General features: G+C 42.6%; 2 protein-coding genes, 2 long non-coding RNA genes and 1 other non-coding gene across 5 annotated transcripts; 3 read left to right on the top strand and 2 right to left on the bottom strand.

The window, feature by feature from the left end:
- Positions 1-4,439: 4,439 nt before the first annotated feature.
- Positions 4,440-4,625, bottom strand: LOC124450137. Its single transcript, XR_006949878.1, has one exon. It is a non-coding gene; the product is annotated as a U2 spliceosomal RNA (small nuclear RNA).
- A 275-nt stretch (positions 4,626-4,900) lies between these two features.
- On the bottom strand, positions 4,901-5,773 carry LOC124449173. Its single transcript, XM_047000122.1, has one exon. The coding sequence runs from the start codon at positions 5,771-5,773 to the stop codon at positions 4,901-4,903; it is 873 nt and encodes a 290-aa protein (XP_046856078.1).
- A 9,364-nt stretch (positions 5,774-15,137) lies between these two features.
- On the top strand, positions 15,138-15,475 carry LOC124448354. Its single transcript, XR_006949031.1, has 2 exons — positions 15,138-15,296; positions 15,413-15,475. It is a non-coding gene; the product is annotated as an uncharacterized LOC124448354 (long non-coding RNA).
- A 1,207-nt stretch (positions 15,476-16,682) lies between these two features.
- Positions 16,683-17,771, top strand: LOC124448353. Its single transcript, XR_006949030.1, has 4 exons — positions 16,683-16,706; positions 16,895-17,005; positions 17,292-17,527; positions 17,730-17,771. It is a non-coding gene; the product is annotated as an uncharacterized LOC124448353 (long non-coding RNA).
- A 28-nt stretch (positions 17,772-17,799) lies between these two features.
- LOC124448352 lies at positions 17,800-19,399 on the top strand. Its single transcript, XM_046999363.1, is given in 6 exon segments — positions 17,800-17,907; positions 17,988-18,084; positions 18,351-18,619; positions 18,621-18,704; positions 18,836-18,951; positions 19,310-19,399. Coding segments are annotated over 6 exon segments (690 nt in total). The 5' UTR covers positions 17,800-17,821; the 3' UTR covers positions 19,348-19,399.
- The last annotated feature ends 3,685 nt before the right edge of the window (positions 19,400-23,084 follow it).

Below are 23,084 nucleotides of genomic sequence, written 5' to 3'. Positions count from 1 at the left end.
TTACGTTTATTCCAAATAAATTGGAATAGTATTTTGTTGATAGAATGTACCACTACCTTGGGCATGTAGTGAAATTGTTCTTTGGTACCAGAAAATACTGGTCCCATAGTATTTGCAAGGAGCGTACGACCCTGGAGAGATAGGGATCTCAAAGACCACGAAGTTATTTTATTTTTAAATTTTGAGATTAGTTTGTCCCAATCAGACAGGATGGAATTGTCGACGCAACGTCCCAAAATTATTAGAGATTCTGAGGACCATTTCAAAGCAATAGGTAGCCCCGTTCTTGATTTTCATGTACCAAATAGCAAGCCTTCAGTCTTGTCGATGTTTAGTTTTGCTCCCGAAGCATTAGCATATCGTTCAAAAAGTTGCAATAGAGCACGCAGGCTAGAATCAGACATGACGAAGCAAGTGGTGTCATCTGCATATTGGAGGACCTTGGCTCGTTCTCGCATGGTAAAGGGAATCCGTCGATCTCCGTCGAATCTTGAATGGCACGCGAGATCGGTTCTGCTGCCAAAACGTACAAGAGGGGCAAAAGGGGATAACCCTGCCGTACTCCCCAGGAAATAGAAAAAGGACCCCCGAGAGCACCGTTAATTAATACACGGGAATATAAAGTATTATAAAGCAGACGGATCCAAGCACGGAAAGAAGGTCCAAAATTCATGGAGGTTAAAACTTGTTGTAAAAAGTCCCAATCAACTCTACTTGCTTTGTTTGGTAATCAAAGCTTTCTCTTCATCGAGAGATAGTAAAACTCCACCAAGGTTTGAAGAGTTTGCAAAATCTAAACAGTCTTGTACCAGGCGCACGACTTCGCCCGAAAAACGTCCCGGGATACCACACGTCTGGCATGGTGATACGACATTATGGAGAAACTTGGCCAAGTGGCCAGTGAGAACTTTGGATAATATTTTGTAATCCATACAGACCAGAGTTATTGGACGCCAATTCTTGGGGTCCAGTTTGTCACCTTTTTTGTATAAAATTGTTATCATACCTGTTCGCTGTGACAAGGATAATTTCCCTTCATAAAAAGAGGCACGTACGGTATGATTAGGATATTTTTTTTACTTATTAAATTATTACTTATTAGGATTATTTGTAAATGAGGGCGTATGACTAATTATCAATGCATGCAGTGATGCATTCGGTCATACAAACAAGCGGAGACGTTAATACAGAAAAACGCCCAAAGCAGAAACGTCTTTGGTCAAACAGACCAAATAATACAAGCGAAATGTTAACAGCACACTTACAACAGTGTAATAATAACAACCAGTGTAGAAGCACGTAAGATAGTAGCGTATCTAGGAATCAAATACGCTCGACTACGCCCACAAAGATTATATAAACGCCCCTTAGATATACAATGGCAAATACAAAATAGCAAGAAAATTCCACGAGCGAATACTGAGTTCACGGTAGAACAAGAAAGGCAGAGGCAGAATACACTAGTTTAGTAACAAACTAGCAGTAGAGCAAGGCAAAAAACGAAGCAGACTAGCAACGTGCTTCGCGAAGAGTAGAAGTAATTATACAAACTTGAACAGCAAACGTTCAAGCAAATTACACAAGATAAATACAACACTGAATAGTAGTAATCAGCGTTAAAGCAAAATAGAAAAATAGAACTAATCGAGCGAGAAGCTATAGAATAACGCCCAATCAAAGTCCAAAGTCTAAAGTCCAAACGATCGATTCGTTCGGCAAATAAACGTTTGAGTAATGATATTAACCCGAACACACACAGTGTATAATAGCTCTTGCTTATAGCAGAACAAAATAGCAATATAAATCGAAAGTGAAGTCTTGTAGTTTCACTTTAGCAAGTCGAGGAAGAAAGCTTCCCGATAACAAAATGGCGATACAACACACGAAAATACCAAAAAGAACAAACACTGAAGGTGTCAGAAGATGGCCAAACCACCCCCCGACTAGACCCTAACAACAAGAACAGAGAAAAGACCCCATCCCGTTCGTTTGCCCCATAAATGGGCCCCCTAATAAGGGACTACCAGAATTACAAATAACAACAATTTACAAACGAGGAACAAACTCACGATTTTGAAGACAATTACCAAATAACGATACGAACGATCACAACGCGCAGACTCGAAACAGCATATCTCGACTTGTCACCGTGTCTGTTTGCGACTACACTTGATCTGGTTTTGGGTGGGGACCGGTTAGGTTACGAAGTCGGGGTGTGCAATGACGACGAACCCATACGTGCAAGACCGGTACACTCAGGGAGGCCGCTACAAGCGACGAAGATCGACAGAGGTTGTGAACCTCTCCCCGGTGGACAAAACCAACAGAGAACAAAAATGGAGAGAAAAGGATCTCTCGACGATACTAAGCTCCGGCATAAATGCCAGAACTTTGACAAAACGAACGAAAAAGACGACGAGACAAGATGTTGTAAAGGACATGAAGCTGCCCTTACGCAATCTACACGACTTACTACGAACGGGCTATCCGGCAGTACAACCAGTAAAGGCGACCCGTCCCACATATTACCGACATTCAAGACATGAAATCCTTAGAAAAGGATACGTTGTTGTCTTTAGCGATGGTGCCAACCAAGCCACATAGCAATCAGTCTTCGAATTTTGTCAAGAGACAGTGGCGATGTTCCAATTTCACTGCAAATCGGAAGGTAGACTTCGCTATCCGCAATACTGAGGAGGCATCGGGAGAAAGACGGTGAAACCTGCATCGATTGTGGTGAAGCCACATGTGATGTCGGACAATGCCCAATAAGGCATTCACGGCAGCAGGGGTCTTTGTTGCTTCCGGAAAACCAAAGAGGATGGTGGAGATGGTAAGGGGAGTGGGTAGGTCCAAGGACACCAGAAGAGGGGTAAGCCAGTCCCAAATGGTGGTGGCAACAGGACAGTTGCAGAAAAGATGGACACCAGTTTCCTCCTCTTCACAAAAACAGTTCCCATCTACTTCCATGCCAAACCGGAGCAAGCGGTCATGGAAGTAATAGTAGTTTGTATCAGCAACTGAGCGAACAAATCGCCATAATGGAAAGGAGCGCCACACAGATGGCCAGTGGACATCAATTTGAATGTTTCTAAATTTCCCAATGGCTTTATGGGGTGCCAAAGACTTTTCGAGCAGTACGGAGTACGTGCGTTGAGAGGTGAGCTCTGCCAGCGGGATAGGAACAATTTCACTGTCGGAAAGGATAAACAGTTTAGTTAACGCGTGGGTCGCGCGAGACCAAAGTCGGAAATGGTCGGTTCGTACCGGTAGTGTTAACAACAACACTTGCAGAAGAAAAAAAAAGGGTACAGCATGGTAGAGCATTCGATAGCACATTGTAATTGTTTAAAGCGAGAGTGACAATAAATACTTCTAAAACGAAACAGTGAGAGTAAATTTCTGTGTTGGGCAAGCAAATCCCGACAAGTGGCACCCCCGATGGGACGAGATTAACATGGATAAACTAGTAAAAGCGATCGAGACGAAAATCCAATTCCTGAAGTTCACAAATGAGAAAACAGTAAATATCTTGGGGAAAAATGACTTGGCAGGAATGGGGAGACAGAGGAAGACTTTAGAAAGGAAAACCGAAGAAGTACACGATTTAAAAGAGCAGATTCAGGAATTAAACTTTGAGAGCGGCGAAAACGTAGACAATGTACGAGACTGGACGGAGAAAATTGAAGGGAAACTGGCAGAATTCGAGAACGCTATACGGGAGTTGAAACAAGAACAAGATCGGGTTAAGGGCGAAAAAGATTTGAAACTAGAACAAACTAAATTTGAGCGTCGCATGAAGCACGAGAAGGCCTTGTCTGAAAATCGAGAAAAGTCCACAAGCGGAAAAAATGGCGCCACCAAATTGACTACAAAATTACCGAAACTGGTGATTACCAAGTTTACCGGACAACATATGGACTGCCTTAGATTCTGGGGGCAGTTTAATGCTGAAATCGGCAATTCGGATGTCCCTAGTATAACCAAATTTTCATACTTAAAGGAGCTTTTCGAACCAAAAGTGCGGTCATGTATCGATGGATTACCATTCACATCAGAGGGATATGAACGAGCTAAGAACATTTTGACGACTAAATACGGCAAAACCAGCGAAGTCATCAACGCTTATGTTCAAAACATCATCAACCTGCCCAACATTTAAGGAACCAAGCCTGGTAAAATCCAAAGCATTTTATGAAACACTAATAACAAGCGTACAATCTCTCGAGACACTTGGGAAACTCAAGGAAGTATCAGGCTATGTCAGAATGACAATTGACAAACTAGAAGGAATTCGAAGCGATCTTGTGAGAACTGATGACGACTGGCAAGAATGGAGGTTTCCCGAGTTCATCGAAGCTCTAAGAAAGTGGATGGTGGAAAAGGTGGTCAGTGTTAGTGATCGTAGAAGAATTCTTGGAGAAAAGAAACTCGGAGGTCGAACTCGGGCCGAACTCGGAGGTAGTGCAACACCGAGACAACCCGTGGCCAGGGCGAAGCAAGCTCCAATCCAATGGCCTATATCCAACAATCACTTTAATATAAGAGTCGGGCATTGCCCGACATATCAGATATTAAGCTGATAAGAACAGCATTCTTATCAAGTTTAATATCCAAAAAAAGATGGGACCGATCGGATGCCCCTAACTATTTACACAAGTTATACATCAAATTTAATGCTAACAAAACGATAAACATCATCAGCATAGTAAATGTTATAACGGACTGTTACTTTTGTTATTATTTACTAATAAATATTAAATTGTTCATATTAGTTTTGCAAGTATTCGTTCATTTCTCGAAGATGTAAATATTGTATAGATGAGTCTAAATTATGTGTATATATGTAAAGATAGTAGATCTAAGAGAAAAGTATATATTTAGGTATATATTGAAAGAGTTAATTTTCCTCTTGTACATAATCGTCACAACCAAGGTGTAGGCGATAAACGTTGTTAGATCCTTGTGTGGCATCAGTACAACACAGCTTACGGAATAAGGACTTGTATCTTCTAGTCATACCAAGTTTGTTCATCACAAGTTCATTTTGCTTATACCAAGAACCGAGTGCCCCGACGACAAAGGGTAGTACATCGCATTTTTTGCCCGTAGATAGAACAAACTCTTTCAGCGGTTGGTATTTGTTGATTTTTTTCTGAGCTGCAACTGATAGGGCGTCTTCATCGTTGTCAAAGGGGCAGGTTACATCTATAATTATTCCCGTGTTGTCCTCTTCAATGACAATGTCAGGCCGAAGGTTAAGATCAGAATTTGCGATAGTTCTATATGTAGTGACTGTTCCAAATCTAACAGCGTTCGTCAGTCTGTCCACTATGGCATTATGTCTAGATCTAATTTGTACCATGTGTGGTCTGCAGTGGCAGATGACGTGTGGTAGCGTTTCCGGCTGGACAGAGTGGCGGCACGTTGGATCAGTGTTCGAAAGACAAGATTTAAGGGCATTTACAGGAAGAAGATTAAGTCTCGCTCTATGAATGAACCTACAGTCTTTGAATCTTATATTCAGCCCAGTGCAGTGCCACGTGGATCCATTAGCGAATTGGTCATCAGCCAAGCATCTCGCAACTTTACCTTGATCTTGGTTATTTAGCAGATCCTTGGAGCATCTGTCAAGAACCAACTGATGTAGGAAGTACCTGACATGCTCGGATTTGATCTCAGGGGAATCATCAGCAGAGATGGTTGGTGCATCATTATCCATGTAGTTAACAACACCTGAAGGTGGCGGCAAGCTTGTTGTACGCGTGACCATAGTGAGGAGTATGAGTAGTACAAATGGTCAGTGCGACTATCTTTGATACTTGACAGATTGGTGGATATAAGGTCTGCTGTTGGTTGTTGTTGCGTGGAGCATCTCACAATGTATTGGAGTTCTTGTTTAGCCATTCCTTTCACATTAGGGTCAGTAGAGGACAGCATACGCACACCTTGGACGATAGCTTGGATGTCACATTCGGTGCATGGATCGAACATAGCTAATCCTCCTACCCTTTTGTGAGAGAAAAAGTAAGATTGTGATGCTCTTTGGGGCAGACAGCAGATCTCTTTCATTGCTGCAACCAGTGTTCTTTTATACTCATCCATCCAATGATTGTTTTAATGTGTTACCCGCGCGTAGGGCGTATGTTAAACAAGGTTGGATGAATGTTCTCAAAGCATCCATCTTTTGCCACGAGGCGAGAATGGAGTCTTGTATGATATTTATGTTACGGATAAGCTTTGGGACTATGCTGGGTAGATCATCGACATTGTGAATGAGACCAATGGGGACACTGAGATATCTATACGATTTTTCCTGAGATAGGGAAGGGATATGTTCCCCTTGGATGATATAGTCTTGTGGATCTACAAATGTGGCCCATTGTTTTGTGGATGTCAGCGTTAGCATAGCACATTTATCTGGACGGAAACTCAGACCCAGAACATTAGCTGTTTCAGCTGCTTATAGGGCTCATTGGGCATCCCTGTTTCACCTCGGAACAAATGTGGATTTCATCAGTGAGACCTTGCGGGGTTAGAATTTGGGTCTTGGCTCCAGTGTAAACATTTTCACATAAGTGCACCATATCCTCAGGTACTCCTATGTGTGAAAGAGTGTGTTTAATGACCGTGTGAGTGATACTGCCAAAAGCATTCCTCAAATCCAGCCAGGCGATATTTAGCTTTTTCTTGTTCATTCTAGCCTGACCAACAAGTGATTTCATGATGTAAGTGTGCTCGTAGCATCCCTCACTTGGCCTAGCACTCTTTTGTTGTTGGGAGAGGATTTCGTTATTGATGGCCCATTCAGTCAACCTTTTAGCCAGTACTCCCATGAACAATTTATAGATGCATGACATCAGAGCTATGGGTCGAAAGTTACTGACATCAGACTCATCACCTTTCTTGTAAATCAGGACCGTCTTTGACGTTTTCCACAAAGGAGGGACGTCTTTCTGATGCCTACATTGGTTGAATATTAATTACAGTATTTTACCCGATGGGTCTATTCGTTTTAGGTGACCATATTCAACACGATCAGCTCCAGGGGCCGTGTTTGCAGCCGACCGCAGCTTTTGTGCGATCTCAAACTGTGATAATGGGCTACACAATTCGTCACCCTCTCTATAATCTATGGCTTTAGGGACATGTTTCTCAAGCATTTCACAAACAGCATTCTCTATGCAGTATTTCTCGTCGAAGCTGTCAGCAAATGTATGTGCTTCTTCAATGGAGCCAGAATATGCCACAGAATTGTTACATATGATTTTACGTGCTGCTCTCTTTTTGGGGTGTCTATACAGACCTTGAATTCTTCTAGCTGCAGATGGGTCAAATCTATTTTTGTGTGGGATTCCCTTCCCAATAGGGGGACGACGAGGAGGTAGCTGGTTGTTCGTGTTTTTGGAAGTAGTGTTCACTTTTGTTCGATTTGTCAGAGATTTAGCCAGAAGGACGGCAAGGTCACGGGTTTCAATTGCGAACGATGTACATAGATCGCAAAACTCCGTCCAGCTATTCTCTTCAGAAAAACAGTCGTGCCATCGTTGTCAAAATTCTTCTAGAGTCTTCACGTCAGCATCATTCGGAAGGTTTTCATCCGGTATTCCTTCATCAGATATTGATGGATCTTTATTGTACGGTGTTATGGTGCGTGGTGGACGTGGAGGAAGAGGTTGAGCACATTGAATTTGGTCCGGAGAGAGATTGTTTGCGTTGATGGAAGATGGTGAGTCTGGTGGTGATGATGTACAATGTAAATCAGCCTCTTCGGATCATTCCAGTGTTTTGCATTCTGTAGTATAAATCTCGTCTTGCTCAGATGCTGGTGCATTGCGAGACTCTGCTCCTTGTAGTAGCTTGCACACTTTACGATACTCCCTCAAAATGGGTGTGAGGTGGTAAAGACTGTCTTGTGAGCCATGTATGTCTCGCTTGTAGTGTGGTTTTGTTTGCTGTGTGATTGGTACTGGAGGGGCAACTTCTATTGGTGCACGAGAGTCCATGGTGGTGGAAGAAGTATTGTTGAGTTCAACGTATCGTCCAAACGCCATTACTGCAGGTAAAGGGTTATCTAATGAAGATGTACTATTAGAAGCATGTGATGGCGAGTTTGACGGTGAAATATATAATTGCTAAAGGCTGTGGTGGTGAAATTGGCTTTGTCGGAGAGGTCTGTTCATCTCTTAGCATGCGACGGAGGTTAGCGAGTTTGGGTTGTATGTTCTCCAAGATCGTGCGCCTGTCGTTGAAAAGCTGCTGAGATATTGTTATTGTTGGGTAGTGAGCTGTGGAGATGGGTTGTGTGTGATGGATTGCGGCGAGAGCGATTTCTCTGATGATGTGGTTGATGCCGCTTGTTGGTGGACATGAGGTGTGTTTCCGGTGTTGGAGTAGAGGTTGGTGATTGTATGGGTATAGTGAATTGAGATGGGACGAGAGGTGATGGCTGGTGAATGGTGTCAGGAGTATCGCTGCGATTGTCTGGTGGGATCCTCCATGTATGGAAAGTCTATCATCTTGCATAACTGGAAACCAATCGGGTGATGAGAACGATAGCCGTGGGGGACTCAATACAGGTGGTTGTGTAGGCAATGTTGATGGTGTGAATGGGCTAGCCAATGGGTTTAATGATGAGTGATCGATTTGACGTTTTGCCATAGGCTCGGAGGGTTTCTTCGGTTAGGTAAGACGGAGTGATTCGTGCGTGGACAGGTTTATGTCAATCTTCATGGGTGATAGCGATGGCGATGTCAGCAGACAATGTTCGTGCCGGTCATATGTTAGTGATTGGTCTGGGCTTGCTACAAGGGATAGTTCATCTGTTGCAGGGTCAATTATTGGAATCTTGAGAGGTGCAGTCCGTTTCGAAAACAAGCGTGCACTGATTAGCCTGGGTATTTATTTGTGCTTTGTGGTGTGTGTTCTTCCAGTGATCTTTCAATTCGGACCGTCTCCGAAAATCGGCATTGCAGTACACACAACGCATTATTTGTCTGTATACGCAGTTCTGAAATTTAGTTATTCCCTCAAAACTAATGAGCGATTGTCAGGGTAGCGTACTTGAAGTTACCGTTGTGGGAAATAACCGGTGGTCGTATAATGTCTAAGAATCGGCAAAGAACGCACGTAATTGATTTCAAATATTCGAACAATCGCACAAGTAGGTTTATAGTTCTCGGGGATTTCCCTTACGTGAAGTTGATTGACAGGTCGTGAATGCAAACGAATTACGCTTCTGAATGCGTAATTAGGTCTAGGAATCTAATCTGGGATCACTACAGTGCAGCGTTTCTGTGGAGTATAACAGTTTCCAGTTATTAGTAGTGGTATTTACTCTGTATTGATGAAATAGAGGGTAGAAGAAGCCGTACATAAGCGCGGGATATACGCAATTTCACCACGTTGCCAAATTTGAATTCGTTGCGTAGCGACCGAATAATATCCAACGGTCGCTTCAAAACTTGTGTTGATTTCTCGTGAATTATTCGTCAGAAGTGCTTAAAATTCCGTATGGGATGTTAATAATCAATGATTACGTTTCTGCAAAACACGTAACGAAGCTTCGACAAAATGTCCGGTATGGTGCTAAGAAAGTTGGCCGGCCAAATCTCGGCTTTGAGCAATAGTTATGATAGAAAAACTCACACGCAGTATTCGTGGTGAATGCTAGACCCGATTACAATGGGTGTTATGAATCGCAATATATGGTCCCAATCAAGTGATATAGGGGAATGCCGGTCAGAAAGTCAAACTTCCTTATCGCTTCGTATATAAATCCAAATGTATCCAAATGCAATAATTCCTAAGGTTAGTCCAAAGTCAAATCCAAGTCTGATCCAGTTCCGTGACGTAAAAACAAATCCAATCCAAATCAAAATCAAATCACTAACTTTAATGAGTTGAATCCAATTAATTAGCAAATTACCTTTCCAGCGCACCAATCAACGTTGAGTAATCATTTGCAGTATACTGCCTATTAAGCTGATAAGAACAGATACTACACTTGATCTTGTTTTGGGTGGGGACCGGTTAGGTTACAAAGTCGGGATGTGAAATGATGACGAACCTATGCATGCAAGACCGGTACACTCAGGGAGGCCGCTACAAGCGACGAAGATCAACAGAGGTTGTGAACCTCTCCCCCGCGGACAAAACCAAGAGTACAAAAATGGAGAGAAAAAGGATCTCTCGACGATACTAAGCTCTGGCACAAATACACCAGAACTTTGACAAAACAAACGAAAATCAAGAGGCAAGATATTGTAAAGGACAGCGTGCTGCCCTTTCACGATCTACACGACCTACGACGAATGGGCTATCCGGCAGTACAACCCGTCCCACAAATTACTAACATTCAAGACATGAAATCCTTAGAAAAGGATACTGTATTGTCTTCGGCGATAGTACCAACCAAATCACGAATCAACCACTCATCTTGGAACTTCGACAGAAGGAAGTGGCGATGTTCCAATTTTACAGCAAATCAGAAGGTTGACTTCACCATCCGCAAAACCGAAGAGGCATCGAGAGAGAGACGGTCAAACCTGCATTGATTGCGGTGAAGCCATAGATGGTGGCGGAGAATGCCCAATAAGGCATTGACTGCTGCAGTGGTCTTCTTTGCCTCCGGAAATCCGAAGAGGATGATGGAGATGGTAAGTGGGGTGGTTAGGTCCAGGGAAACAAGAAGAGGGGTAATCCAGTCCCAAACGGTAGTGGCAACAGGACAATGGCAGAACAGATGGACGGCAGTTTCCTGCTCTCTACAAAAGCATTTCTCGTCTACCTTCATTACGAAATGAAGTAGACGATCTGCGGTGGCCAAGTGGCCATGAAAATTATAGTAGTTGGTATCAGCTACCGATCGCATGAATCGCCTTAACCGAAGAGAGCGCCACACATATGGCCAGTGGACATTCATTTGCATGGCTGCAAATTTTTCAATCGCTTTATGTGGTAATAATGCACTTTCTATTAATATAGTATAAGTACATCTAGCTGTAAGATCAGCTATCAGGATTGGTGAACGATTGGAATTTCCAATAACCCAAAGGTTATCTTCATGTCGTCCTTTAAGTTGTATCCACGTGTGTACCATGGATTGGTAAAATTTGGGCATTCTCTTGGATAGGTAGGCAGGAATGGTACTCGGGAGCAAAGAAGGTGTCCACATCTTGTTTAAATATTTGACAGATATGGAAAGACAGAAAAGAAGGCCAGGGAATAGTGTGTAACGAAAGCAAGAGACGTTGCAGCCAAATTGCTCCCAGTGACAAGATTTTTGTGCCGACATGCACCACACCCAAACCCCCCGAAGACGAGGAGCAACAGCAGGGCTGCGCGCTATAGGTTCTTTACTTTTTTTCCAGATGAATGGGAATAAAATTTTGTTAAAAGCATGTACAACTGTCTTTGGCATATCAAAGATGGTCGCTTGATACCAGAATATACTAAGCCCCAACGTGTTGGCCAAGAGCGTTCGACCTTGCAATGACAGGGATCGTGTAACCACAATGTGATTTTTGCATTGAATTTCATTATTAGAGCAGTAACAGCACATTTGTCCCCAAGAGACAAGCTAGGTGAAGACTCTGTGCTGCAGGCGGATGGTGATGGCGAGTTGTCTACGTTGGCCACTACACGCGAGGTGTTCATGGTTGTGTCAGCGGCGGATGATGGTGGAGATTGTGGGTTGTCCTCTGCGATGAGTTCACGTAGGTGGGAGATTTTGGTGTTGATGGATGCGAGTATGGATTTGCGTTGGTCGTGATGGTTGCTGGTGTGCTTGTCGTTGGTCGTGTGGTGCGTGATGCCATGGATGAGGGAACGTGGGGTGAAGTTATTGGTGGGATCTCCGGAGCAGGTACGGGTTCATCCAGGATTTGCGGTGGTGGTGAGTTGGTATGGAGTTAATGGGATGTGAGGTGTCGTCTGAGATGGGTGGAATAGTTTGGTCAGGAGTCAGTTGTATTTTGTCTGATGGTGGTAACTGTGAGGCGACTTGCGTGGAGAGGCTGTGTTCTGGGGATTGGGCAGAGAACAGCGGTGGCGATGAGAGTGGTGGGGTGAATATTGATGGGGTTGAGGCGGTGGAGGGGGCCGGCATGGGAGATGGGTCAACTTGGGGTGAGGTTTGTTGGTTGGTGAGAGTGGGTGTTCTTGAGTGGGTCGGTGGTGAGATTTGGTTCGAATTGCAGGTTTCCAGAGCGGTCGGACTTGTTGAGCCAGGGATGGGGCTGCCAGGTGTGAGAAAGAGTGGAGGAAGTGGGAATGGTTGTTCTCAGGCTTCGGTTGGTGGCTCTGCAGGTGTGATGGATAGTCTTCCTCACATACATAGCCGTTACAGGATTGGCAGTAGTTCGTGAGGGAGAAGGATTGATTGGGGTGCGTGGTGTGGAAGTGAGTTTTGAGAGTTGTGGGGTCCGGAGCACAAGCGACGTGGAATGTACAGCCTTCATGGGGCAGCAGAGGTCCTGATGGTTGGCATCGGCGATGACTGTGGCGGAGTACGTACTGGGTGGTGAGGGTTCGACTGTAGTAGTGGTGGAATTCTCGGTGGTGATGTGGAGAGCAGTAGTCTTTGTGTGATGGGATCGATGGTAGGTTGAGGTGGAGTGAAAGGGGATTGCTGTTTGTGGGAGTGTCGATGGGCTTGCATGTGTTGGTGGGATTCCTTGGGTCAATGTACATGTTACAAAGACTGCAGAGGTGGGAGACTACTAGTTCATGTTGGGGGTGGTTCTTTGAATATTTTTATGTGTTCAAAAGATCGTATAACTGACGGGTCATCAGACAGTGTTAATGTCGTGTTGTCGGCATATGCTGTTATTTTAGATTTGTTGTTACTTCCTGGTATGTGGAAGCCATTATTTCTGTCATCTTGTCTTATAGATGTAAGGAGTGCCTCTATGACGATGGTATAGAGCAGTGGAGTTAGAGGACAGCCTTGTCTGACCCCTCTTTTGAGGTATATTTGATCTGATTTTTCAATTTTTCAGATCTGTTCTTTCCCCTTTCTTGTAAAGTAGTCTTAATATCGCTAGGCGTTGTGTTGTTGACATTGCCTCTTGAAGATAACAACTGTTGAAAATTTCTACTAGGTCGCTTGCTATGATGTCCCAGAGTCCCAGAAGTGAACATAGAATTCGATGGTGAGGCCATCGGATCCCGGTGCTTTATTTCTGTGCATCTTTCCTATTGCTCTCGTGAGTTCATCCTGCGTAACCGGTTCTTCACAGTTCTCTCTCAGATTATGGTGTAGTTGTCTCTCGATATTCCTCAGTAGTCTATTCTGTTCTTCAATGTCTATGTCTTCCTTGGAGTATAATTTTTGATAAAACCTCCTTGCCTCTTCGAGTATATTTTCATTACCTTCGATGTCTCCCGCTTCAGTCTTTAATTTCGTAATATTTGCTTTAGATTGTTTAGCCTTTTCCATCTGGAAGAAGAATTTTGTTGGTTTTTCCCCTTCCTCAGTCCATGTTACCCTACTACGTATCTTTATCCCTACGATTCTTTCTCTGGCGATGTTTTCTAGTCGTTTCTTCGTGTCATTAATCAAATTCAGATTTTTGTCGTATGCTGTCTGTAGATCGTTTAGTCTAGACTGTAGTTTCTTTTCTTCTCTCTTTGTTGCTGCCATTTTCTTCGTAGTATATTGTTTCGTGAAATCTCTTATAGTATTTTTCAGTTGGTCCCACCATTCTAGTAATGTGTCAGTATTATCTTTATGAGAGAGCCGTAATATACTCCGTATTGTGTTGCAATAATTGTTGTCTGTTAGTAGATTGTTATTAAATTTCCATATACCTTTTCCTCTGGGATTATCTTCAGGTATTTTAGCTTTTAGGACAACAGCAGTGTGGTCCGAAAAAGGGAAAGCGATGTAAGATGTGTCTCGGTAAACGTTATCATGAGTGTACCATCTATCTAGTCTACTCCCTCTTGAGAGGTCGGCCGTATGCCACGTGAAAATTCTTTTATTTGGGTTTTTTGTCCTCCAACAATCATTTAGGTCGTTTATTGATGTAAAACTTTTCAGCTCACAGCTTCCTGCTGTGCCTCCATTGGGATTCCCCCATCCTGTCTATCTCTGGATTTTCCACACAGTTAAAGTCTCCACCCAGTATAAAGTTTAAATGACCCGTCTTATATGCGTGTAGCGTTTTAAAGAATTCTCTTCTTTCCCCAATCAGATTTGGTGCATATACATTCATGATGTTTATCTCCTGATTCTCCCACTGTATTTTTGTGCATATGATCCGTCCCTCATTGTCCTGTTTGGTTTCTTTTATTTCCCCATGAAAGAGCAGATGAAGTAAAATTCCCACCCCTCTGCTATAATTTGTCCTTGGGTTCAGAGCTGTTTTCCCTTTCCATTGTCTTGTCCATATATCCCCTTCTTCTTCCTTGTTCAAATGTGTTTCTTGTAGTAAGTATATGTCGGCTCTTCTATTCGCCAAAAAGTCAAAAATTTTAGTTCTTTTGTGTAAGTCTGATATTCCATTGACGTTTAGTGTCATTATCTTTATGTCTGCCATTGTGAAATTAGTTGCAAACTAATCAACTACGTCCTCCCTGGAGGGTTTAGGTTTCTTTTTCTTCCGTCTTTTAGAGGAGGGTGATTGGTCAACTCTGTAGCTCCATCAGGGGTTTCACCGGTTTTCAGTTTCATTTGTGGGCAATCGTCCGGTGCTTTCGGTTCGTTGGTCTTGGTTTGTTCTTCATTCGTATTTTGCTCTTTGTCAGTTGATGTTTCGTTCATCATGGGTTGTTCGTCTTCAGTTGGATCTTAGTTCTCTTGTTCTTTGTCATTATTTTTTTGTGTCTCGTTTGTTTGTACATCATCTGGGTTGGTTTCTCCCCAGTTGGAGGCTTCTTCTTCGTCATATTCTTTATTAAAGGCCCCACCCCATTCGTATTCTCTTGTGGTAGTCTCCGTTTCGCTCATCGTTTCGTCTTCCTCCTGTGGTTCAACATGATTGTCGTGTTTCCCGTTGGTCATCTCGTTGTTGGTGTCGTTCAAGCTACGAAAAGATTTTTCATAGTGTGGGCATTCGGATTGTTCATGTCCTTTCTCGTGACATATGAAACATCTTCGCTCAGGACATTGCCCCTTTGTATGATCAGGTCTACCCAACACAGTCTCAAGCTTAAATAGATGAATAGCATCAATTGACAAAACGGCTTAAATAGATAATAATCATCAATCCAAGGGAAACTCCATAACTATCCAAATTCAATACGTTTTGCACACCCGCGAAAAGTTAACATGGCGGAAAAACGACCAAAACGTAAGAATTCACCATATTATAAATATTGCTGTTCAAAAGGAATGGAATCATTGTGTATTAAATTAGGCAAATTTTAACTACAATTAAGCTATTATTTATTCTACCTTGATATACAGCGTGTAAAAAGAAGAAATCCGAGACTCTGGAGAAAGTTCTGAATGATGGTTTAGCCTTGTTGGCGAAAGAAAAAGGATCAAAATGTCAGGGGAAAAAGCCTTCTCATTTTCGCTTAGTGCAAGTTGGTTGTAAGAGGTTGACTCACACGCCTTACCGCTGCCGTCAAGGATCAATTAAGCAAAATGGTAATGTTAATATTTAGTATTTATATCAAAATTTACTATCTTCAGTAGTATGTTGAGATTGTTGTTCTTGTTTGCAATTTTATGCTAAATAATATGTAGTATGCATGTGTAACTACATCATGCTATGAAATTTTGTACTTGAAATATTGACTGTACAATTTTGCTGCTTTAAATCATATATGGCTCAAACAATTTTGTCCAGTGTCCTTAGCAGATTTGACTATTTAGTTTCTTATGGGTAAGCAGAAAGACAACTGAGTAAACTGTCATTACATTACCATGCATGGTTGTACCTAAAACTGTTACAGGTCAATGTTGTTTAAGTTAGGTACTACATAAGAAATTGCATTGTAAATTTATATTAGATAACCAGCAGTTTGATTGCTCTGTGGCTGATGACTTTCAAGTAAATGATGAGCACAAGCAAACAGACGTTGATATTGGTAAGCATCAATGTATATGTATAATATTAAGTTAAATGTAATAGATTTGTCTAATGATTGCTCATGCTCGAAATGCTTTTGGTAAAACTAATAATTGCATTTGAAATCAATAATTGCAATAATTTGTTGAAATGCATGTATGTAGCTCTATCCACTTTGATATTGAGCACCTTTATTTGAAATTGTCTTAGATCATATACCGTCTCATTTAATCAGAAATTGTCCACAACAAGCCCACTCAGCTAACAATTTTAATTTCTTTACTGGTTAAATTTTTATAATATAAGTCATTATTGTTTTGTAGAGCTAGAGAATCTTATATTTGAATACAGAGGACTTTTGGCTTCAGAGAAAGAGGATGCCAAGAAATGGTCTGATCGCATGGAAGAGCTTCATTCTCTTTGGGAAAATAATAGATCTACCATATTCGAAACCTTGATCCAATGTGAATCAGTTGATAAAGGCACACCATGCTTCAATTGTGGGAATCTCCAGGCTTGATAAAGTGTCATCAGTGTGGTAGTAACTGGCCAGTCTGTGTTGAATGTGATAGGAAAATTCATGAAAGAAAGCCATTCCATGATAGATATGGGTGGATGGGTAATCATTTCAGACCACTTCAGCCATCACATTCATTGGATAAAATGGACAAATAATTGAAGTTGGTATGTCATGTAAATATGGTAAAAGTATGTTAAATGTCATATGCACTATGCTAACTGATGTCAAAATCAACCTACATATGTAGCTACTTATAGGTATATAATTTGGGGTGATATAATTCTATTATTTATACAAAAAAAGGTTTTATCTCCCAGTCTAATGATGAAAATTTATTATATTTGTTTCTTAGATTGCTATGTTTCTTTGCATCCTGTCCAAAAGTTTTGTCATGGCTGCTCTAGAAAATCAACCTTTCACTCCGTGCCCAGTAAGGACATACTGACTATTTGTACAACACAAGGTAATGTACAAAGTATTTAATACTTGCAATGTTGAACATGCAAAATTTTGTGTTTGCTCCAATAAAATGTAATCTTATTGAACCAACAACTGTTGACATTAATCTTTAAACATTTTTGATTTCCTTCTTCATCAGTGTTGGGAAGGACTACTATATAATTTACTCATTAATTTACTGTAGTATTCTTCTTACATACTGTAATAGTTACATGTATACAGTAAACTGCCATCCTATGTACATAATGTCTTTTTAGTTATCATGTTTATTAATCTTTTTCTATTGTTAGGTCGCTTTGACATAAACAGTACATCATTCAAGTGTGTTTCTTGTTCAGCATTCTTGATGCCGACACTTGCAGATATTCTTGGTAATGGCTACTGGCCAGCAAATCCAAAGTCTTTAAATGTGTTATTTTCACAGGATTTACTTCTGCTGTGGAACACAATGCAAAAGAGAATGCCAGGTTGTTCTGAGTCCAGTTTTATTAGATCATTGGAAGACATAAGTGTTTCAAAAGGAAGGGTGCGTACATAAATACTTTGTGTGTATGCCACATTACTAAGTGTAAACTCTCAGCATTATACATAGTTTTTTTTGTGTAAAGCAATTACCATTGTCACTAGTGTTATGGAAAACATCCAAATTCATGGAAAAATGTATATGTATGTGTGGCAAAAGTCTACAATTTTTTTCTATGTGATTTCTACTTTCTTTCAATTTTTAGTTTGGATCAATAAATCCACGAACGTTCACAAAAGCCTTTCGAGAATGGAAATATTTTAATTATGAGGTGGAAAAGCCCAGGGAAAAGAGTGGATGTTTTGTCCTAGTTGCTCATCCAACCAACACTCCTGTCATGTAGATGGCAACATGAAGTTATACCGATATAAACATTCAGGAAGGTATTATGTCAAACTCTGTAATTTTTACACATTCTAAGGAGCCTTTCATAATGTAAACTCTTGTTTTCTCTCTTTTATAGAGAACAAAGTCAGTCTTACTATGGAGATCTTTTTATTTCTTCGAATGAACATGTTTCAGAGCATATTAGAAAGGTTTATTCCACTCCCCAAGTTCGGGTAATTTGGAGGTCATGCTTTGCACTGATGTTGAAATGTTTTGTACAGTTCAGTACAATACACCATTACATGAGTAAAGCTCTTTTCATTATAACTCAATGCTTACCCTTTTGATAATGATATTTATTCATTATTTTTGGTTTTGCATTTTGGCTATTGTATTCATTGTAATAAATAATAAAATCGACAGTTTAGCCTTTTCTGAATCAATATATAAATGTTCGTTTTTCCACGATCATGGTTCGAATTTGAATCTTGTGTTACAGAACTTTTCTGATGACGGGAAATGTGGTGAAAGTAATTGGCGAGCTGCTGGAAATAAAGGAAAACGAAAGAGTCGTCTAGACGAAACAGGACTGGAAATTGCAGGTTGCCGGCATGCAATTGCTCAGTGGGCTGTAAACATGTTTCGCGGAGAGATTTATGGCTACTCTAATTACATCCATGTTCACAAAATGATTCCGAACAATGTTAAATACATTTGGCAAGATATCATATGTAAATATTGGAAGTGGGCAGTGAAAGGCATCAAAGTCGGATGAGTCAAATGCTCACGAAATAAAGCCTGCTTTATCTGTGATGCATGCCAAAGCACATAATTGGACATGCCAGGTACACTGGTATCATGTGTTTTTATAATGAATGCTGGCTGTGTACTTATACGTATATCGATGTTCACTCTCAGTATTGTCTACTCAGACATTAATGAATTTCTTATAAACAAGAATTTCCAAACTCGTCTTATTTTAAGGTATTGTGGGAGGACGGTGGCAAAAGGTTCTGCATATTCCACAGGAGAGGAAGTTGAGCAGATTAATAGTTACCTTTCGAGACTGGCCAACACTACAAAGTACATGTTACCCGAGTGTAAGTGTTACTTAAAATAAGTTTATAAAATATGTTTAATTATATTGTAGACTTTATTTGTTGGATAGAACGATTATCCATATAACGTAGCTATCGTCCACGTTGGTCTCAAGTTACTGGAACATTTTTTATGGTTTTCAATTGATGTGTCATGCTATGTATGTGCTTTTTTGACAATTTTAGCAAGAGAAGAACTCATAACTGAACATGCTCTTGCGTGGAATAAACGGAAAATATGTGATCTGTCCAGCTCCCTCTGCAAGAGATATACAAAGGTTGCTTCTCAAAAACTATTTTGTACATGCGGCCAAATAACGCTACTAACAGCCGTCATCCTGATAAGTTATTTTCTTTTTAGTATATAGAAGCTCAAGAAAATACAAGGAAAGAACTTGATGAAATGGTTTCTGGCGTAAATCTCTCTCCGAACCACGTTGATTTCTTGCAGTGGAAGAGTCAAGTTCAACGTATTGCAAAAGGTAACCGTGTTTTACTTGCTGGCATAATTTAATACGACTGTGCAGTAGAGATGTGCAGTTTGAGCCTTGAATGGCGTCCGTACAGCATAACTTCCTGAAGAGGGTTTTGTATCTTCTTGACATTCCTAAGTTGGTTAGGACAATTTCGTTCGGTTTGTACCATGAGCCCAGAGCACCAATAACAAAGGGTAGTATTTCACATTTTTTCCCTGTTGATTCAATGTAGTGCTTCAATGGCAGGTATTTGTTGACCTTGGCGAGGGCAGCTACTGATAATGCGTCGTCGTCGTTGTCGAAGGGGCACGTTACATCAATTATAAACACGCGCTGATCTTCTTCAACAACGATGTCTGGAGGTTAAGGTTCGAGCCCTTGATCGTCCTGTCAGTGGTGATCTTGCCAAAGCGTACTGCGTTTGTCAGTCTGTTGACAATAACGTTGTGTCATGATCGGATTTGCACCATGTGGGGTCTACAGTGACAAACAACGTGTGGGAGGGTCTCCGGTTGTGTGCAGTGTCGGCAAGTGGGGTCTGTGTTTGAGTACCTTGCTTTGTTTGCGTTCAAAGGTAGTAGGTTTAAGCGAGCTCAATGGATGAACCTCCAATCTTTGAAGCGGATGTTAAGGCCCGTGCAATGCCAAGCTGAGCCGTTCCCATATTGCTCTTCTGCAAGACAACGTGCTACTTTGCCCTGGTCCTTGGCGTTGAGTAGTTCTTTTGACCAGCGATCCAGAACCAGTTGGTGCATGAAGTATGTTGCTCTTTCTGATTTGATGGGGGGGGACTCGTCGGCTGAGATTGTGGGGGCTTCATTGTCAGAGTACGTAAAGGTTATGGATAGGCGTCGGCATGCTTGGCGTACTCTGGACCATAAAGAGGAGTATGTGTAGTAGAGTTTCTCCGTGCGGGGTCTTTAGTGCCCGACAGATATGTGGTAATGAGGTGGGCTGTGGGTTCACGCTGTGTCGATCTTCTGACGATATACTTCAGTTCGTGCTTAGCCATTGCTCGGACCTTAGCATCAGTTGACGATAGAATGCGGATGCCTTGTACAATGGCTTGCACGTCGCACTCCATTCGTGGGTCGAACATCGAGAGGCCTCCAGCCTTCTTGTGAGAGAAGAAGTAGGCCTGAGAAGCTCTTTGTGGCAGGCAGCAAATTTTTTCAGGGCCGATAGTAATACGCGCTTGAATTCATCCAGGGATTGTTTCAACGGGTTTCCTGCTCTCATGGCATAGGTCAGGCAGGGTTGGATGAATGTACGCAAGGCGTCCAGTTTTTGCCATGGGGCAAGTAATGAATTTGTGATGAGGTGAATGTGGTGGATGAGTTTGGGGACTATGCCAGGGAGGTCATCGATGTTGTGGATGAGTCCGATAGGAACCCTGAGGTACCTATATGATTCCTCCTGTGATAGTGCCGGAATGTGTTCCCCTTGTATGGTGTAGTCCTGTGGGTCGACGAAAGTGGCACAATTCCTTGGTGATGTTAGGGTGAGTGTGGCACACTTGTCGGGTCGAAATTGTAGACCGAGGATGAATGCGGCCTCACCTGCGGCAAATAGGAGCTCTCTCAATGCCTCACCACTGCGAGCCATCAAGATGAGGTCATCGGCCAAACAGGATATCTCTGTGCCAAAGTGATTGCATGCACCGGATTTAAGCGTTGTCGCTGCAGCTTTAACCATGCGCATGATTAGCTCAATGCACAGGTTGAAAACAATGGGGCTCATCGGGCAGCCCTGCTTGACTCCTGATTCGATGTGGATGGGATCCGTGGGACCGTCGTCAGTTAGGATCTCTGTAGTGGCGTTGGTGTAGACATTGCCAATGAGCTGGATCATATCGTCAGGAACACCCATATGTTCCAGGGTATGTTTAATGGCCAAATGCGTTTCTGAGGTCCAGCCAGGCGATGTTTAATTTCTTCTTCGACATTCGTGCCTGGCCAAACAAAGACTTCATCACGTAGGTATGCTCGTAGCATCCCTCACTTGGTCGACCACTTTTCTGTTCATCGGAGAGGAGGCCTGTATTGATGGCCCATTTTGTCAGCCGCCTTGCGAGAACACCCATAAGGAGTTTGTAGATGCAAGACATGAGGGCAATCGGTCGGAAGTTACTCGGGTTCGTTCTGTCACCCTTTTTGTGTATGAGGACGGTCCGGGAGGTTTTCCAGAGCGGAGGGACATCTTTTTGTAGCCTGCAACGCTGGAATATGCACGCGAGGATTTTCCCCGTCGGGTCGATCCTCTTCAGATGTGCATACTCCACCCGGTCTGCTCCAGGGGCAGTGTTGGCAGCTGAGCGAAGCTTCGCTGCGATTTCGTGCTGTGTGATAGTATCATATAGTGCTTCGCTTTCACGATCTTCCGTGGCAGAAGGGACGTATTTCTGCAGCATTTCCGTAAGCCCAAAGTTTGTACTGTGTTTTTCTGCAAAGCTTGTGGTGAAAAATGTGTGCGCATCTTGTAACGTGCCACTGTATGATATGGAATTGTTGTCTAGAATCTTGCACGTTTCTTTGAGTGTTTGTACAGACCTTGTATTCTTCGTGCTTCCAGGGCATTGAACCGTTTACTGTTTGGGATGCCCCTGCCGATGGAAGTCCGTCGTGGTGGCGGTTTTGCGGTGGTTTTTGTCTCCGAGGTGTTGTTGTGTGGTCGTGTGGTTGCAGGTTTGGACAGTTGAATGGCCAGGTCTCTCGTGGTCGGATGCAAAGGCGCAGGAGTGCAAAACTCTTCCCAGCTGCTTTCCTCTGTGAAGCTGGTGCCACGTTTGGCGGAATTCCTCTAGCTTTTGCCGGTACTCGTCTTCCTGAGTCTCCTCATCCGACTCTCCTAGCGTGTCATCGTCCTGCTGATGTTCGTGGGTGGATTGTGGGACGATATCAGGTGGACGCGGTGGTTGTGGTTGTGCGCAACTTATATCCTCCATTTCCGTAGGTTCGAGTTCTCCGCCGTCAGGCTCAGGTCCGTCTCTGCATTCAGGGTGTTCTCCCTTCGATGGGATCGTTGTTCCGTTGATGTGTATGACGGTGTGTGACTTGCGGCGTGGCGTCGCGGAGGAACAGTGAGGGATGGAGAGAGATTGGTTGAAGAGTGGTGGTTAAAAGGGTGTGTTTGGTGTGAGACGCGGAATTGGGGGCAACTTCTAACAACGCGACGTTCATTGGGGATTTGGTGGTGAGTATTTACCAGTGTGGGGTCGCTAGAGGCTGTGGTGGTGAAATTGATGTTAGAGAGGTCTGCTCATCCCTTAGTATGCCCGGAGGTTGTCGAAGTTTGGGTTGAATATTCACTAAGATTGTACGCCTAACGTTGGAGAGCTGTTGGGATGTGCTTGTCGTTTAAGGAGTGAGCTGTGGGGATGGGTTGTTTGTAATGAATGGCGGCGAGAGCGATTTCTCTGATGATGTGATCGATGTCGATGGATGATGGACCTGAGTTGTGTTTCCAATATTGGAGTAGAGGGTTGGAGATTGTGTGGGTATGGTAAATTGAGATGGGACGATAGGTGATGGCTGATGGATGATGTCAGGAGTACGGCTACGATTGTCTGGCGGAGATCCTCCATGTATGGAAAGTCTATCGTCCTGCGATGTAGGAGGGTCTAACGTGATCCAATGAGGTGATGAGAACGATAGTGGAGGA

This window comes from Xenia sp. Carnegie-2017, unplaced genomic scaffold (assembly GCF_021976095.1).
Source record: "Xenia sp. Carnegie-2017 unplaced genomic scaffold, XeniaSp_v1 HiC_scaffold_23, whole genome shotgun sequence".
Lineage (NCBI taxonomy): Eukaryota > Metazoa > Cnidaria > Anthozoa > Malacalcyonacea > Xeniidae > Xenia > Xenia sp. Carnegie-2017.
This window is presented reverse-complemented; position numbering and strand designations above follow the sequence as displayed.

Bases quoted from the DNA above. Each gene is read 5' to 3' on its own strand.
- LOC124449173 (XM_047000122.1), bottom strand. From the start codon at position 5,773: ATGGTCACGCGTACAACAAGCTTGCCGCCACCTTCAGGTGTTGTTAAC.